The sequence below is a fragment of the Mauremys mutica genome, chromosome 5 (genome assembly GCF_020497125.1).
Source record: "Mauremys mutica isolate MM-2020 ecotype Southern chromosome 5, ASM2049712v1, whole genome shotgun sequence".
Taxonomy (NCBI): domain Eukaryota; kingdom Metazoa; phylum Chordata; order Testudines; family Geoemydidae; genus Mauremys; species Mauremys mutica.
In genome coordinates this window covers 119,260,877-119,280,284 of record NC_059076.1, presented here as the reverse complement: position 1 = coordinate 119,280,284, position 19,408 = coordinate 119,260,877, and the positions used below count along the sequence as shown (strand labels likewise).

The 19,408-nt window shown below is 41.4% G+C and overlaps 1 protein-coding gene across 1 annotated transcript; it reads right to left on the bottom strand.

Annotated features, from left to right (window-relative positions):
- Positions 1-352: 352 nt before the first annotated feature.
- Positions 353-17,519, bottom strand: LOC123370735. Its single transcript, XM_045017493.1, has 6 exons — positions 17,006-17,519; positions 11,442-11,612; positions 7,719-8,063; positions 5,613-5,729; positions 4,966-5,081; positions 353-1,896 (listed from the first exon to the last, which is right to left on the bottom strand). The coding sequence occupies exons 2-6, from the start codon at positions 11,494-11,496 to the stop codon at positions 1,786-1,788; spliced, it is 744 nt and encodes a 247-aa protein (XP_044873428.1). The 5' UTR covers positions 11,497-11,612; positions 17,006-17,519; the 3' UTR covers positions 353-1,785.
- Positions 17,520-19,408: the final 1,889 nt, after the last annotated feature.

The following is a 19,408-nucleotide window of genomic DNA, read 5'->3' as shown; positions in this document are numbered from 1 at the left end:
ACAAAACAGTGGACTTTCCACTCATAGGACAAGCCCACAGAAATCTGTCCCACTCTGAAACGTCACCAGTCACAAAGATGCTTCATGACACTTTTATGAGGGTTTTATCCTGCAGTGGAGGGAACAAGCCTGTAATAATTTAATAGGCAGCAGGTTTAAAACAAATAAAAGGAAGTTCTTCTTCACGCAGCGCACAGTCAACTTGTGGAACTCCTTACCTGAGGAGGTTGTGAAGGCTAGGACTATAACAATGTTTAAAAGGGGACTGGATAAATTCATGGTGGCTACCTTTCTTATGTTCTTATGTTCTTAATTAATATCATGATGAGAGACGCTGAGGCTTGTGGTTTAAATGATTTAAATTTAACAAAAAGAGAAGAGAAATAACTAAGAAAATCTGATTTTAGTTACATACAAGTTAAATACAGATAGATTTAGATTTACTGATAGACAGAGAGATGCACTGTTGCCAATTGACACCCTGTCTCTCTCACTCTACACATTTAGCTACACACAGAAAATACTTGGAACCCATTCCATATTCACTGAAAAGATTTAGTGTCAGAGCCATTCCTGGACAGTTTGGAAAAGCCAGTCTGTGTTTGCTGGCACCCTCCAGGACCGTCTGGATTAGCACTCTCTTACATAATGATGAAGTCTGCTTACCTGTGCCCACTGTTGGGAAAATAATCCACTGTCCACCTGTCCACAGAATGAACCTTAACAGCAGACAAAAAAGATTGCTATACAAACACGCTGATGTTTCAGCCACTTTCTCTTGTTTTTAATAAGCCTAAAATATTAGCCTCTGCGTATGTTTGCTGTTAATGTTTGCCTCCTTAGGAAGTCAGTTTTTAATCTTGTGTTTAGTTTTTGGACAATTTTTCAGTGCTTATTTTTGAGGTTGTCGGAGTGGGAGAAAACCGGCAGCACCCCAAATCTTATCCCCACAAAGTGGGTTATAATTAGCTTTTATTATGTATAATATTTAAACTGTGAGATAATATTTAGCATACGTAGGAGAATAACTTTACTCAGAAAGGCTCTAGCTAGCTTCTTTAATACATTAACTGTCATATTCTATATAGGATGTCATGCTGTTCTGCAAACTCACTCATGCTAAGATAGGGTAATGAAATCTCATGCTTCAGTGCATCTGGTGATCCCCCTCAGTGGTCAGGAAGGATTTCATCCTATGCACAGTATTGCCCAACTATCTGGGTGATTATCAGTGTGGGGTTTTTCTCCACCTTCCTCTAAACCATCATGTATTGTCCATTGCCTGAAGCAACACTTTTAATGGTTCAATGGTATTCAGTCTGGCAAATGCTTACAGAATGATTGCACATCGCTATGTTTACTCCTGCACACTAGGAACTGGGGGTAGAGAAGCCACTACATGACAATAACCCCCCCAAGCATATAGGGAGATATCAAACTTTTAAAACAGCAACAACAAAAGACTCCGGGAATTTTGCATGAAAGTCAATAACAAAAATACTTTTCTCCATTATTTTGAACCAACCTTACTTCTCGTACCATACTCGCTTCACTGTCACAATGGTGTGCCAGGGAGAAGCAAACAGACTTCACTGCATTTCAGTTGCACGCTGGGAGATCAAGAAGCAAGTTATGTTATTGTAATCAGTGGCCTTGCCAGTTTTATCTGTCTCTCATTAATTATATGAACTTTCAAATCTGGAATGTCAAAGTGGATGGAGGGTCCTTGCTGTTTTCCTCAAATCTTCTAGATTTCCCAGCTGCTGCTGTTAGTCATGAGATTTACTAATCTTCTGCATTTGATGCAAAAGTGACAGAGTGTTTGTTGTCTTGATCTTTATCTTCATCTTGCTTCATTGCAAAATAATCAAGGGACTCATAAAGTGTGGAAATAGCCTTGAAAAACAAAGAAAACTCCCATCAAATTAACTTATACTATTAAAGTGTGTTTTAAGTTGAATAATTATCTAACACGTCACCTAGAATAGGACTCAAGGAACAGAAAAGGAACCTGATTTGACCCATCTCAAAAGTCATAGAGTTCTACATTTAGAAATAAGCCCAAGCCACAATATTTGGATTCAAATGCAAAGTCTTCCACATGTTTGGAACCAGGGGTTTCATTTATCCCATTATAGGAAGAGGCCAGATGCAAAGTTCTCATTTGGATTTGAATCCACAAAATTTGCAGTGGTTGATCCTGACTTTTAGTTCAGTTCCATTCTTTTTTAAATGGCACCAGAACCGGGCTTGGTTTTCTACCACCATGACCTTTCATGACCTGTAATGTCCCCGCTATACATGGGTTTACGTACAAAACCACAGTGCTGTTTCCTTTAGCTGCTGTTTTCGCTGTAATCTATCTAGTGTCCAGTTACTGTGCTATCTAGGTGCAATTCGGAGCTATACAAAATGATCCGATTTTCATTTCATGAGTATTTGTGGGTAAAATCTTTGAGGTCTTTAGATGAGATCTGCAACAAAATGCTGGGAGAGCTAAACGTCTCCCCCAGAACCCACATACATGTGCATGCCCACAGCACAAGCTTCTGTTATGCCTGGGGTGTTTACCACAGAATCATCTCGTTGACTCTGCCAAAATTCTTAGCCTTGTGCTGTACACAATAGTGTGATAATGGACATCAAGAATTGGATGTTTTTTAATTTGTCCTCACAATACCGCTTTAAGGAAAGTATTATCATCCCTATTTTTACAGAAGGGAAAGTGAGGCCCAGATAGATGAAGTGACTTGCAGTAGGAAATCTGTGACAGAGCCAATAGTATGACCCAAGCCTGGATTCCCAGCCCTGTTCTTCAGCCACATGATCGTCCTTTCTCCCCAAGAGGTAGAAAACAACTACTACTGACTATGATATCTAAACAAGTAGAAACCGTGGTGCTCACAGCCACATGGTATCCACTTTGTAAGAATTTAAATTAGAGATTGCAGATAGATTTGCACTGGATATAAGCTGTGGATTCAGACATGAATAAATTTAGGTTGCAGCAGCATGACACTTGCTGTCTCCAGAAATGGTAGTTAATGCAACCCAGGAAAAAAATAACAAAACCTCATTTAAAGAAAGCAAAAAACGTTCTAAACAACTGCTGCAAACTTTGTGACACTTGTCACCTGATCCAACTAATAACAAGGTAGTCTTTGAAATGAAAGATCACAATTCTTATTAAAAATATCATAATCTGTATTATAATTTAACAGATACATGACAAGAGGTGATTGTGGTTAACAGCCATTTAGTTATAAAACAACAACAATAAATCTTTCATAATTATATTCACGTCTTCTGGATGACTCTTGTTGTCCATGCAAGTCCATTGCAGCTAATGGCTAGCAGTGAACTGATTGTTTTGCACCCTAGCTTTGATCCTTGCCTTCTCATTCTCAACACATTTTTTCTCATGTCATCATCAAATATTAACAAGTAACAGAGCTATCCACCATAATAAGAGGTCTACTTTTATATTTTAAATGAAATTAATAGATTTTTAAAAAAATATTTTGACTGGGGTAATATCTTTTACTGGACCAACCTTGTCTCGTTAATATACTGGGATCAACATGGCTATGACAACAGTGCAAAAATTATTTTGATATTTCCTGTAGTATTACAACATAAACAGTTTAATCATAGAATCTTAGAACTGGAAGGGACCTCGAGAGGTCAGGAAGGGACCCAGGGTGAATCAATGCATTCTGGTGAAGAAACTCTCAATTATAAATTTTTTCAAAAAATTACTCATCCTGACTGACCATTTGTGCCATCCACGGCAATTACCAGTGGATTTTCAGTAGTGGTAACAATGCTAATGTGAGACTGAGTATGAGGTGAGAAGCCAAGAAATTCTGTTTTAACATCAGCAGCTCTGTCTATAACCACCTCTGTGGCCTTTGGCACTTTACCTAACCACTCTGGGCTACATTTAGTGTAAGCCTGTGAAACTCCCACTGATTTCAATGGAAACTGTGTCTGCTAGGGTTGAATTTGGTCCTCTGTGTCTGAGTATCCCAATCTGTTAACCTAGGTATTGTGAGAATTTATTATGTAAGGTTTATACAGTGGTTTGATGATGTCAGGGGCTATATTTAAGTGCTAACCCCACCCCTCACCCCCACCCCCCACACACATTGTTATCCTGCTACAGCTAGTGTGCTTAGGGTTAGGTGAATAACTTCCAAACAAATGGAAATCAGACATAGCTATGAATTTTTACTGACACCTTTACTGCTGACTCTGGTCCAGATCTGGGCCCTGATGGCAGTACAAAGACCCATAAAGATGGCTTAACCAGCTTCATGGGGTCTCCGCAGAACAGGGGAATATGGAGGCAGGTATAACTGGTTTTATGCCACCCCAATGTAGGGATGTCCTAGGCATAGCCAGGGAAAAGGGGCATGGCTGAGAGCTACTGTACTCCAGTGATCTCCAGCTGCTTGAATGGTGCCTTGAGCTGAACCAGGACCAAAGGAAGGAGCAGAAGGGCAGTGTAAAGCCAACTTTTTCAGTCCCTAGCTACACTGGGTGCTACTCCAGCACCAGTGAGGAGCTGAACCTCTGAGTACAATATGGTATAGCCTCCTTACTCCTCTTGCTTACTTGACATACATACTTGTGTTCTGTGCTTTCCCACAATGTCAAGTACACTGAAGCTGCTAACCACGGCTGCGGTAGCAATGGGGGACTATGCTGTGGCATGCTATAGCACTTCTGGGGGAACAGTATGATACAGCCTTCCCAACATGCACAGTTTTAAATAAAATTAAGCAAGTTTGCCTTGCTCTTATTGACAATGCATTTCATTTTATTTCATGGTTTTACTGGACTGTACTAAACAGCAGCAACTTCCTGTTCCCCTGTTAAATTCTGTCAGCTCAATTGAACCTCCATGAAACCTCATTTTGGAGCCCACTTCTTGTAGGCCGACCCCTGCTGTAAATCGCTTACCCATTCTGATGAGTTGGAGGAAGAAGAATTTCTCTCCTCTGCTTCATTTATCTCATTTCCTTCATCCAATTCAGTAACCTGAAGTGTCTGTTCCTCATGGGTCCTTCTCTCTGGAACTGAAGGTGGATGGAACACATTTATGTGACATAAATACAAAGCAGAGCCATTATTTTGTTTATTACACATTTCTGGAGTCATATCAGTGTTTTGTGAGAGTAGACTGATGGGGACTGATCTTTCATTGGTCTACATGGAATGCAAAGAAGTGTGTAGACCTACTGTGTGCTAGTGAAGGGTGCCCAGACACCAAACTTTTGCGGTCCCTTTTATACACCATACAGCTCAGATCTGCAGGGTCCATATGTGGCAGCACGTTGTAGAGACACATTTACTCTTTCCAGGATTATGAGTAATTCAAGCAAGGTAGGGTGCATAGTGATTGTGGGTGCATAAGAAGGGTCCATGCAAATACACATGGGCCATGCCTCATAATAAATTGCTTGGAGTACCCATGAAGAGCCAGGAATGGAGGCATAACAGTTGCACCATGCAGTTCCTCTCCTAGTGCTGCTTTTTTAGGTGCACACATACTCTGAGACCAGCATTTTGCTGTTAGGGACTATATGTAAAAATGCAGTGCCACTTACCAGAGTTTTTTGAGTTCTGCTGCTTTTTGTAACAGAGATAGAAACAGCCGCCTGTTATTAGGAAAGGAAAGATGGCTAGAATTGCCATAAAATGATAGTTTTCCATTGATCCAGCTTCTGCAATCAAACATTTCAACTCAAGTTACTTATTACTAAAAGCACAATATATTAAGACCTTGTTAGGTTTTTAGATATCTGTGTGTCCTATTGCCTCAATGGCTAGGTTCAAACCTAGTAAATATTAGATCCCACAAACATTTAAACATGTGTGTGATTTTGCTCATGTGAATAATCCCTTCAATAGGACAACCTGTAAACAAAGTTACATGCATGCTTAAGTGTTTGCAGTTTTGGGCCCTAAAATAAAAATTAATATTTTGCAATTATACAGTAAAATAATAAAATATTGCAGGTGTGTAGCATTTTTATTTAAACCATTTGATGACCATTGCAATGCTTGCCATCAGTGAATCAAAAATACTCACTATTGTATCTCCTAATTTTGCTTGTTTTTATAAATTAATAAAACGTAATAAATGATAAAAACACTACCACTGGGGTGAACTCATGACTAACCTGAGTAACACGGTGACTGTAGTGATGGGACCATTTTCCTTCCTCACTCCATCTCTCTCCCTAGCATTTCTCATCCTCATTCACTGCCTCATCTAAATTATAGACTATAAGCTCTTCCAGGCTTCACTGTGTCGTTCTATATCTTCTGTGAAGCACTCAGCAGAACTAAGGGTGCTATAAATAATAGTCTAATGAATCCTCTCAGCAATCATGTGATGTCAGTAAATAAACATTTTTCGGCTGAGGAAACTAAAGCAGAGAGGTTAAGTGAATTGCCCAAGGCTACAGAAAGAGTTAGTGTCATAGCCAGAATAAGGACATGGGTGCTCCTAACGGCCTGTTTTTCTGTCAGATCATTGGTTTTATAACCTTTAAGGGAGAAAAAGAGTAAGTAACACATTTCTGACTAAAAAATCTTCAGGGGGACTGTAATAACTGAATTTCCCGAATCTGAACTTTAGAGTCCAACAATTGGGGGTTATCATATATTTCTAAGCTTAATTACCAGCCTAGACATTACTTTGCTGCCACCACCCAATAATGTACGTGTATTGGGACACAGTCCTTCCCCAAAATCCTTGGGGATCCCAAGAGCCCCAAATCCATGGAGTCCTTACACCTAGGAGAAATAAACCATTTCCACTCCAACCTTTTCTTTCCCTCTCTCCCTTCCCCCTCTCAGCCTTAACCAGCGAGAGAGAGAAAAAACCCCCCCCAAGAAATCAGATTATAAAAAGAAAGCTTTTAATAAGAAAAAAAAGAAATAGAAAGACATAGAAACAATCACTATATCAAGATGACAGATATAGGGTCTGTAAACTTATGAGCAATGAATAATTAGCCTTATTCAGAAATATCAAGTAAAATATCTTAGCGTTACACACGTGCAAATACCAAACAAATATAAAAGCCTATATTGTTTTTCCTATACTCACACGTTAGAAGCCGAAGACTAACAAGTCTGGAAATAAAAGGATTTCCTCAGAACCTTAAGCCACCCAGCCAGGAGAGAGAGAGAGAGAGAGAGAGACGGAAAAGGTGGGAGGGGAAATGGTTTATTTCTCCTAGGTGTAAGGACTCCATGGATTTGGGGCTCTTGGGATCCCCAAGGATTTTGGGGAAGGACTGTGTCCCAATACACGTACATTATTGGGTGGTGGCAGCAAAGTAATGTCTAGGCTGGTAATTAAGCTTAGAAGTATATGATAACCCCCAATTGTTGGACTCTAAAGTTCAGATTCGGGAAATTCGGTTATTACATGGTGGAAATGGTTTGTTTCCCTTTGTGTTGAGATTCAGGTTTGAATCTATGTTCCCCAGGGGAAGTTTTTGGGGGAACAGGGAGTGCGTCAGACACTTAAAACTGACTGGTGGCAGCGAGAACCAGATCTAAACTAGGATTTTAGTTTAGAGGAGTCCATGCAGGTCCCCATCTTGGAACCCAAAAGCTCCAAGTGGGGGAGAAGACCTATGACAGGGACAAATGAAGTGGCATCTCTATAGAACAATTTATGTTGACTGATTGTTTACCTTTCTCTTCAACAATCAGAGTTGTTCCATTTCCCAGCCCTTTTTTCATGAAAGGTATTTCCGTAGTTATCTCACAGAAGTAATTTCCAGTGTCATTTTTTTTCACAACTTCGATCTTTAACACTGTCTTATCCTTGTGTGTGGCATTGGCTGTGTAGTAAAGTTTTGATGATAGCTCTCTGCTGGTGCCCTCTTTACAGGTGAGATGTTGTATTTTCCAGGTTACTCTAAACCGTTCAACCGTCTCATTGTTTTTCCAGGAACAGGTAATTTCAGCTGACATTCCAGTGGATACCTTAATTTCTGATGGTGTCTGACTGATTGTTAATTCATTGGTACCATTTGCTATTGACAAAAACCAAATAATTTTAAGTTTAGCGCAGGCATAATAAAACAGCACAATAATAATAATAATAATTTATGGCATTATGGAGCCTATTTTATGACAACACCCTCACTTCTTAAAATTTAGTTACTCCTGTTTTCCCCTGAATAAGTACAAACACCTTAGTGTGACCCTGAGAACACCTCAGTGCCAACTGGCAAAGGGTTCACTGTTCTGTAACAGCAACCCTTGATAGGCCTGACAAACTCACTAAACCCAACACACTGCTGTCATGGTAACCAAAGCCAAAAAGGGTCAAGTGAGGTATCTAATAAAAACTTGTTTTTGCATGATGTAGGTACGGATGATATTTAAGGAATTGTGAATAGGTAATGAAAATATGTTTTTGAGTCAGTATCCCAGGCAGGGTTCACAAAAAGGTTTTGTCAGACGAGGAGATATATACTCACCTGCCTGCCTTGGTTCGCATGTAAAATAAGCATTGTAAGCCAACATAGTAAAAGTCCATTTGTCTAGGACAAGATGAGGCTGTGAAGACAATGTGGTATCAGCACCCCAGGGAATAAACCACGGGCAGTCAGCCTGACTCTGGGGACGAACCAATGAACTTTAGGGATATAAGAAGGCAAAAGGACAGTGCTTTTTGCATTCATGCAAGGTGGATCTGAGCCCCATTGGTTGATGACTCTGGGAGATTGCTCTAGGTGAGAAATACTTTAGACAAGGATTTTAGCCTGTAGAAGTTAAGTTTAGACTCTAAGAAGGGTGTTATACTTTTTGTTTTATATGTAACCATTTTGGTTTCCATTTGTTATCATAGAATCTCAGAGTTGGAAGGGACCTCAGGAGGTCATCTAGTCCAACCCCCAAACAATTATCCTTAGTTATCCTTAGTCACGATCTCTTAAATTTCAGCTTTTGATAATAAAGGTATGATTGTTTTCACTATAACTATATCTCGGTGCTACGATGTTATATGGAGCTGACCTCTGTTGAACCGAAGGGACTAATGTGTTCTTTTGGGGATAGTTTACCTGGTAATTTCTCAGTGTGCCAGTGACAGGATCTGGATAGGACAGGGGATGCTTTCACAGCGGCTGGGGTGCATCTATTGTTAACCTGCCAGGCAAAGTGAGGGCTGGCCGAGCCCTGAGGAAATTGGTTGGGTGATTAACAGACTGATGGTGTCAGGGTGCTGACACCCCGTTAAGCACCAGCAAGTCTTTCTCTTGCTGAGACAGGGAGATAATAAAGTGGCTCACAGTCCTGGGAACCCCGAGAAGGGTCACACTTTGATCATATTGAAACTAACTGTCCCTTTGAACGGTGACAGGTTTCAGAGTGGTAGCCATGTTAGTCTGTATCAGCAAAAACAATGAGGAGTACTTGTGGCACCTTAGAAACTAACAAACTTATTTGGGCATAAGCTTTTGTGGGCTAAAACCCACTTCATCAGATGCTTGGAGTGGAAAATACAGTAGGCAGGTATATATACACAATACATGAAAAGATGGGAGTTGCCTTACCAAGTGTGGGGGTCAGTGCTAACGAGACAATTCAATTAAAGTGGAAGTGGGCTATTCTCAACTGTAGAATACCAAAGGAGGAAAAATCACTTTTGTAGTGGTAATGAGGCCAACGTAATCAGTGTGGCCCATTTCAAACAGTTGACAAGAAGGTGTGAGTAACAGTAGGGGGAAATTAGTATGGGGGGAAAAACTACAGAAACTAATTTCCTGATACTAATTTATTAAAGCAGCAAAGAATCCTGTGGCACCTTATAGACTAACAGACGTTTTGCAGCATGAGCTTTCGTGGGTGCTTGCATCCGAAGAAGTGGGTATTCACCCACGAAAGCTCATGCTCCAAAACGTCTGTTAGTTTATAAGGTGCCACAGGACTCTTTGCTGCTTCTACAGAACCAGACTAACACGGCTACCCCTCTGATAATTTCTTAAAGACATTGGTCACGTTTTATCAGAGCTGTGCAATCCCTTTTGAAAGTGCCAGCCTGGTTTTTCTTCTTCTTTTGAACTGATGACACTTTCTTCTCACCTAGAGAAGTTATAAGAAATGTTTCTCCTCCTTTCTTTTCACAATGTGGCTCACACGAGCTATTTATTTAATCCAGCTCGATCATTTATAGTCCTACCGTGAAGGTCCAATTCCAATCCCACCGAAAACAATGGCAACATTCCCATTTTTAATACAGTAACAGCAGCATCAGCCCCAAGACTTGCAAAGTTCACTTGAAATTTTATTAAGATTTAAGAGCACATCCACAAGAAAGCATTGATTTCTCCCCTTCCTACTTTACAATATATTCTCTTTCAGAAAAAGCAGCTCTTGCCTGTATTAATATTTAAAACTTGTGCATCGTATCATTGGTTTGAATGGCACTTTAAATGCTGGGTAAAAATGTACTATCCACCTGAAAGATATTAGAACTGAAATACAGAATGACCAAGATAGAACATATTGGTGATTAAACACCAGAAAAAATGGGGGTGGGGGAAGGAAGGGAAGAATATTTAAATAGTAAGATTATTGGGTTGCTAAAGTGGCATGGTATATATCACATTAATTCAAGGGTTTTGAGCTAATTCATTTTAGTTTTTTTTGTTTTTAATATTACTGTTATTGTATAGGACAGGTTTCCTACATCCCTGCCTTATTGGTTTCTTCTCTCTTTGTTAAAAACACATCAGAAAAAAATCTTTTTTTCTCTTATCTAAATATCTTAATCTCTCTCTTCTTCTGCTTTACTATTTAGTGCTGTTACTATAATATTTAATGCTGTTCAGCTTTTTGCAATACAGTTTGTATGAAAGCTGTGATACAAAAACTAAACTGTATTGTAGTTCAGTAGCTATTTGTTCTGGAAGAAAGTCTCCACAATATTTTAAAATTTTACACTGAGAGTTAATCTCAATGAAGAACTTACTATAAAGGTCTAATTTTAAATGAAGGAAATTCATGATTATTAACCTGGTGATGTCATTTTGGAATTAGTACAATGTAATTTTTAATCTTTGGATTTCCTCTAAGACAAACATTTTTGGGCTAATGCTCTTTGAGCAACTTCTTCTAATTGCACGGTATTTTGCGAACGAGAGCTTGGATTCGGCACAAACAATAATTTTGCCTTCTGCACTATAAAAACCTGAGTAATGTTCTCCCAAACATGCACACATGGAATCTATTTGGGGGGCTTGCACAGCAGCTACATATGTTTGAATTGATCTGTACATATTTTGGGCATTAGCTTTTGGGTTTTTAAAACCAAGATGATTTTTTTGATTAACCCTAGAGAATTACAGATATACCAACTGCACCAAATCCCCCCCCCCCCCCAAAAAAAACTTCAAAGAACTTACCCAAGTAGCCAAAGCACTCTGTCAAAAGGATGAGTTTCAGGATAATTGTGGTCATCACTCAGGATTATTAAAGCTCTCATCAGTGCCTCTCAATTGAAAGTCAGTGAGAGAGAACGTGTCAGATGTGAAACTTAACTTCCTGTTCCTTCTGCTGTAGTTACTTCATAACACCTGAAAGGAAAACAACTTTATTCTAACACATCTCTTGAATTACAATGACACATTCTTCTTTTTCAAAACCTAGCCCAATCTGTCTCAATTGCTGAACATTGTTTTTTAAATGAAGCCCAACTGCTTGCCCCTTAATAATGAACATTAGCAGTCTCTTGTTTTCTTCCTATAGTATGAACACAGCGCTGAGTTTCCACGCATGTAAGTATCCCATTTTCAAGTCAGTTTCTTGACTGTCACTCCTTTGGAAGCACTTGAAAAAGATGAATTTCCCTCAGCTGCTTCATCCCTCTCCTAGTACACTTCATCCATTTCATTAACTTCATGCATCTGTTTTTTCTAAAGAATTCTGTCTGAATCTGAGGATGAGATGAACATGCATATGGCTGACACTAACCATTCCCATTACTTTATTTACTACACATTCCAGTGTCATCATACTGCACCAGTGCAGCTCCACTGACAATAGCAATGGCGGAGGGTGAGTATAAACAACAGTTCGCTTAAGAAACTCTTAAGCAAAGTAAGCTGTCAGGGGATAAGAGGGAAGGTCCTTTTATGGATTGGTAACTGGTTAAAAGATAGGAAACAAAGGGTAGGAATAAAAAGACAGTTACCTTTTCTGTAACTGGTGTTCTTCGAGATGTATTGCTCATGTCCATTCCATATTAGGTGTGTGCGCTTGCCACATGCACTGGTGCCAGAAGTTTTTCCCTCAGTGGTATCCGTAGGGGACTGGCTCTAGCACCCTCTGGAGTGGTGTGCACAGGCCTCAGTATAAGGGGCGCCACTGGATCCCCTCACCCTCAGTTCCTTCTTGCCAGAAACTCTGATGGGCGGGTTATGGAATGGACATGACCAACACATCTCGAAGAACACCAGTTATGGAACAGGTAACTGTCTTTTCTTGTTCGAGTGCTTGCTCATGTTGATTCCATGTTAGGTGACTCCCAAGCAGTACCAGTGGAGGTGGGTAGGAGTTCATGGATGTGCAGATTGCAACAACACTCTGCCGAACCCAGCATCATCTCTGGCCTGCTGAGTGACTGTGTAATGCACTGGGAACGTGTGAACCGAAGACCATGTTGCTGCTCTGCAAATGTCCTGGATGGGAATGTGCATGAAGAAGGCCGCCGAAGACGCCTGGGCTCTGGTCGAATGGGCCCTCATGAACGGTGGCGGTGGGACCTGTGCCAGCTTGTAACAGGTATGGATGCAGGAGGTGATCCAGTTGGAAACCCTCTGTGAGTACACCGGAAGGCCCTTCATCCTGTCCTCTGTCACAATGAAGAGCTGGGTTGACCTGCGGAAGGCAGGGGTGGCTCCAGGCACCAACGCTCCAAGCGCATGCCTGGGGCGGCAAGCCGCGGGGGGCGCTCTGCCGGTCTCCGCGAGGGCGGCAGGCAGGCTTCCTTTGGTGGCTTGCCTGTGGAGGGTCCGCTGGTCCCGCGGCTTCGGTGGACCTCCCGGGGTCCACCAAAGCCACGGGACCAGAGGTTCCGCTGAAGCCGTGGGACCAGCAGATCCTCTGCAGGCACGCCTGTGGGAGGTTCACTGAAGCCGCAGGACCAGCGGACCCTCCGTGCTTGGGGCGGCAAAATGTCTAGAGCCGCCCCTGGCGGAAGGGCTTGGTATGCTGCATGTAAAACACCAGGGCATGTCTGACGTCCAGGGTGTGCAGCCTCCTTTCCTCACTAGTGGTATGTGGCTTGGGACAAAGCACTGGGAGGAAGATGTCCTGGTTGACATGGAAGGAAGACACCACTTTTGGCAGAAAGGCCAAATGGGGTCGCAGTTGGACTTTGTCCTTGTAGAACACCATATACGGTGGCTCCGATATCAGGGCTTTAATCTCCCACACTCGTCTCACTGATGTTACTGCCACAAGGAAAGTGACCTTCCATGGCAGGTGGGAAAGGGAACGGGAGCATATAGGCTCAAAGGGCGGGCCCACGATCCTAGAAAGAATCAAGTTAAGGTCCCAATGTGGGATAGGAGCCCGGACCAGTAGGAAGAACCTCTCAAGAATCGAGATGTCATGCGAAAACACCATCTGACCTTGGATTGGCAGGTGGAAAGCGGAGATGGCCACAAGGTACAGTCTATTGAAAGAGAGGGCCAGTTGCTGGTTCTTAAAATGAAGCAGGTAATCTAAGATAGATTGTAAGGAGGAGCGCGATGGAGAGATGCTATGCTCAGACGCCCAGTGGGAGAACCTCATCCATTTAGCCAGGTAGGTTACTCTGGTGGAAGGCTTTTGCTGTCCAGGAGGACCTGCTGGACCTCATCAGAGCAGGCCCACTCCTGGTTCAAGCACACAGTATCAACGCCGTGAAGTGCACCGAGGTGAAGTTGGTGCTTCTCTCCCAATCAGCGAACACACTGCAAGTGTCCATCAGCCACTGGGATAGATTCCTTTCAATTGAGGCACTTTTTGAAGCCCAGAGATACCTTTGTCCAAGGGGGTTGGTGGGAGGCATACCCTTGCTTTCTCTCTCTTTCTTTCTTCTTCTAGTATGGCCAACAAAAAAAAATATAACAAAGGAAAATGCTTCAAGAGAAGTGAAAAATTTACAAAACTAAATAGAATGAATGGATCCATGAACAGACAGCTCTTAGCTCCATCTCTAGCCAGGGGTGGTAGAGAAGGAACTGAAGAAGGAATGCCCATGCACACTGTCTAACCTGATGGCTGGTGGGGAGCAGTGCATGCGCGGGTGGGACAGACAGCTACCAAAGTTCTCCGATCAGCAGCACAGGGGTGCAGACACACCTATAGTGGAGGACCCATAGGGACACTAACTGAAGAAGAGTAATTCTTCCACTCTACTGGAGTATTGTGTCCAGTTCTGGGCACCACATTTCAGGAAAGATGTAGGCAAATTGGAGAAAGTCCAGAGGAGAGCAACAAAAATGATTAAAGGTCTAGAAAACATGACCTATGAGGGAAGATTGAAAAAATTGGGTTTGGTTACTCTAGAGAAGAGAAGACTGAGGGGGACAATAAGTTTTCAAGTACATAAAAGGTTGTTATAAAGACCAGGGTGATAAATGTTCTCCATAGCCACTGGGGACAGGAAAAGAATAGTGGGTTTAAATCACATTAAGGGAGTTTTAGGTTGGACATTAGGATAAACCTCCTGTCGGGGTAGTTAAGCACTGGAACAAATTACCTAGGGAGGTTGTGGAATCTCCATCATTGCAGGTTTTTATGATCAAATTAGACAAACACTTGTCTGACTTCAGTTTCACTCAAGAAATCAAATGGAGGAAGAGACTTTGAATCATTTTTCACTGATCTAAAGACAAGAAGTCCAGATGTGTAATTTCCGGACTCTGTCTGAGTCAATGATAAGACTAAGAGATCAAGTTACGATGGGTACAAAAGATATCAGTGCGGGGGAAGAGGGGGAAAGATTGTTACAAGAACCAGATCTAAATCTGGAAAAAGCAGTGAGAATTTGCTAATTTGCTGAACTTCATCAACAACTATTGCACATTTTAGAAAGAAAACACACAAAGATGTGAATATAGACTTAATAAGAAAAAGTGAAAAACAAGTCTATAGAGGGAAAACAGAGTGAAAGTATTAAAGTTTAAAAATGAGCACATGAAAGAATGTTCTAGATGTGAAAGGAGGCACCAATCTAGACAATGTCCAGCATATGGTTAAACCTGTCATATCTGCAAGAAACAGAATCATTTTGCAAAAGTTTGTAAATAGAGAAGTCTGGAAAAACTTAGAAATGCACACTGAGCTAAAATTCAAAAGTCTCAGAGATGATACCAAATAAGGATTACAGAACTGATATTACACAGGAAGAAAATTTGTTTCTGGGTATTTTTCTAGTTGCATGAATAACTGGTTTCTTTGTTTCATTTAGCTCTATATTGTATCCACTTTACCAATGCCACTGAATAACTCTGTAAATTGATGTGCTAATTTCAGAGCCACATAATGAATTTGTTGAAGATTTATCAGTAACTGAAGGAATTCTGTTTAAAGGTAATAGAATAGTAATTCACTTAGGGTTAACAGCAGACACGTTGAAATGTATACACGAGAGACATTTAGACATAGAAAAATGTAAATGTTGAGCAAGAAAAGTTCTGTATTGGCCACAAATGAACTAAACATGGAAGATTATATAAAAGACTGTGACATATGTTAAAAATATAGAAATGCTTAGTCTAAACACCTATGACATTTATTCAAGAAAACAAAAGACCTTGGCCTAAAGTAAGTTTAGAGATATTTGAATATAAAGGACATACATATTTTATAGTTGCTGATTATTTTTGGCATTTTCTTGAAATATATAGATTAAAAAACTATGTGCCAAACAAACCTGCCAATCCAAGGTCAGATGGTCATTAATAAAATGAAACCAATTTGTGCAAGGCATGTCATTCCCAATATAGTAATAACTGAGAATGGACTTCTATTTCAGTCGAGAGTTTAAAAGATTTGCCATAGCATATGATTTCAAATATACCACATCAAGTTCAGGTTACCCACAGTCTAATGGGCTGGTTGAAAATGGTGTTAAAATAGTAAAAAAATTACTAATAAAAGCGAAGAAACAAATACTGATTTACATTTGGCATTATTAAATTATAGCACATTGCCATTACAACAAGTTTTATCCCCTGCACAATTATTTACAGAAAGGTTAGAAACACATTACCTATGTTTTTTCAAGAAGGGTATAAGTATAAATATCAGTCAAGTTTGTAGTCAAAAGAATTATTTTGATAGAGGATCACATCAACTACCTTATCTGAAACCAAGTGTGAGAGAGTACATCTATAATGGTAGAAACTGGGCTCAGAAATAGGTAGTCCCTCAGTCTTATGATGTCATGACTAATGGTGCTCAAGTGTATAGGCAAAATTGGAGACATTTGCAAATGTTATCTGCAAGATCAGACTTAGCTCACAGAAGAGATAATATAATACTGCAACAAGAACTGCAAAAAAATCAAAAGGACGTAATTCCTCTAAGTAACAAGAATAACTTCAATAATACAGCAAATACACTTTAGATATCCATTGTGTCTAAGGAGACCTGCTAAAAAGCTCATAGAAAGTTGTGAATTTTCTCTCTCTCACACACACACACAAATCTGTGCTAAAAAAAAATTAGAAGAAAGGGGATGTGGTGTTACTGTGGCTTTAGGACAGGGGTGGGCAAACTTTTTGGCCTGAGGGCCACATCAGGGTATGGAAATTGTATAGCGGGGACCATGAATGCTCACAAAATTAACAATTCAGAGATATTCAAATAAACTCTATTTAATAAAGATACATTTTAGTGGAAATAAACATTAAAGCTTGCTTACTATTATAAATATACCATCATAAACATACCATCATAATTAAACCAAACTTACCCCCTTTCCACGCCCTCTTTGATTAATGTGAACAGTGCAGCTGGTCACCTTTCTTTACAATGGCATCAAAGTCCGGTGTCATTCTCATTGTGGAAATCCGCATTCATTAAAAGTTTGTATATAGTAAGGGATGTTACCGAAGTGGGGTGGGAAGATTCATGGAGTGGGGCACTGGAGGGTGGGGAGAGGCTCTATAAGGGATGTTACCGAAGTGGGGGAGGAGGACTCTATGGGGTGTAGCATGGGAGGGCTCTATAAGGGATGTTACCGAGATGGGGGAAGAGGACTCATGGGGTGTGGAGCAGGGGGAGTTTGTCGACCCCTGCTATAGAATCTTCAGGCCATGGGAACTAACAGACTGAGGAGGCAGTTGGTTTTAGTAGACTGACAGACTGACCTGAGATAAGATGCTCTGTATATATATTAACTATGTGTCTGATACGGACAGTTGTTAAATTATTAGCAATGAATAAACCCTGGAAACCCGGGCATACCCCAGGAGGGGAAACGTTTGTTTGGGGGGCAAACCAACTAACTACCACTATAAAGGACTATCAACTAACTGAGAAACTACACAGTATGCTATCAGACACTGCTAAAGCGCTTGCTACAGAAGCGAGCGAAGTTCCAGCTAGCCGTCACCGGCGGTTAACAAGGAACTGAGGGGGTGGAGAGTCGGCAGGGCCTTATATTGGGCGCCATGAAGGCGCCACTCCAGGGGGTGCCCAGGCTGACCCTATGGACGCTAAGGGAAAATCTTCCGGCTGGCGAGCACACAGCTGACATGAACAATCACTTGAATAAGAAACATGCCTAATAGTGACAGACTCAAGCTCAATCTATTTAGCTTAACAAATAGAAAGCTAAGGGGTGACTTAATTACAGTCTGTAAGTATCTACATGGGGAACAAATATTTAATAAGGGGCTCTTCAATCTAGCAGAGAAAGGTATAACATGACCCAATGGCTGGAAGTTGAAGCTAGATAAATTCAGCCTGGAAATCAGGCATAAAGACAGTAAGAATAATTCATCACTGGAACAATTTATCAAGGGTTATGGTGGATTCTCCATCAGTGACAATTTTAAAATCAAGTTTGGATGTTTTTCTATAAGATCTGCTCTATGAGTTATTTTGGGGAAGTTCTATGGCCCGTGCTATACAGTACTCCTAAGGGCATTCTGTGCAAAAAATTAAGAAATTCTGCATCAAAAAATAAAAATTCTGTGCACAATATTTTAAAATTCTGCAAAACTCTGCATATTTTATTTGTCAATAAATAAATGTGGAGGCTCCAGCATGGCAGTGGGGAGCATAAGCCCCATGTTGTATGGAGGTGGGAGATCACCCTGCAGCCCCCTTCCTCCTGCCTCCAGACATATACTTGGCGGTGAGGCTGCACCCAACACTGACATAGTGCAAGTGCCGAGCCTCCCCAGAAACACCCTGGGGACCTGCCTCTCCACACCAGACCCACCAAGATAGCAAGTAAGAGGGACAGAGTCTTGCACACACGCCCAGCCCTGGTCCCTGATCCAGGTGCAGGCAGGCAGACTCAGCCTGGCAGAATCCAAGTGTGGAGAGACTTAGTGTATGTGTGTGTGTGGGGGGAAACCAGGTGTGGAGTGAGAGGGTTCTGTATGGGGCAATCTGGGTGCGGAAAGCTCAATGGGAGGTTCCAGGTGCATGGAGGATCTGGATGCAAAGAGGTCATTGGGGGGTTCTGGGAGCAGGGGGATTGGGACTCTGCAGCAGGGTCCAGGTGAAGGTGGTTGTGGCTCAGCAAGGGGAAGTCTGGGTGTGTGGGGCTCATTGGGGTGTGTGTGTCTGGGTGATGGGGGAGTGGGGCTTGGTGGGGTGGGAGTCCAGGTGCAGCTGGCTGGGGCTCAGTGGGGTGGGGGTCTGGGTACAGGGGGCTCCACTGGGGTGGTTCAGGTGCAGAGGGGATTCCATAGTGATTAACCTTCCCACTGGCTGCTCTAGGCACCCAAAACGACATGCCCATACTGCTGGGGAGAGTCACATGACTGCTTTTGCAGTCTCCCTTTGCTTCCCTGTCAGAAGTCATTTTTCTGTGAGGAAGCAAAGAAATCTGCAGGGAACATGAATTCTGCATGTGTCCAGGGGCACAGAATTCCCCCAGTAGTAATTATACAGGAGGTCAGACTAGATGATCACACTGGTCTCTTCCAGCCTTAGAGTCTATTAATCTATGAAAAATATAACAGTAAAATGCTATTTTCATTATTATCTAAGACCTCAATGAGGTGTTATGTGAAAGCTAGCTGTGACTACTGGTACTATTAAGCAGAGGAAATACAAAGAAACTAAACGTTCAATACTAGCATTACTTTTGAAGCAATAGGCCACATTAATCCCCTATTTGCTTTATGTTCTTCTTTCC

Coding starts and splice junctions, on each gene's coding strand:
- LOC123370735 (XM_045017493.1), bottom strand. CDS start 11,496: ATGACCACAATTATCCTGAAACTCATCCTTTTGACAGAGTGCTTTGGC. Junction 8,064..11,441: donor AGAGTGCTTTGGCTACTTGG/GTAAGTTCTTTG, acceptor TTTTGTCAATAG/CAAATGGTACCAATGAATTA. Junction 1,897..4,965: donor CCTCCAACTCATCAGAATGG/GTAAGCGATTTA, acceptor TTGTTTTTCAAG/GCTATTTCCACACTTTATGA.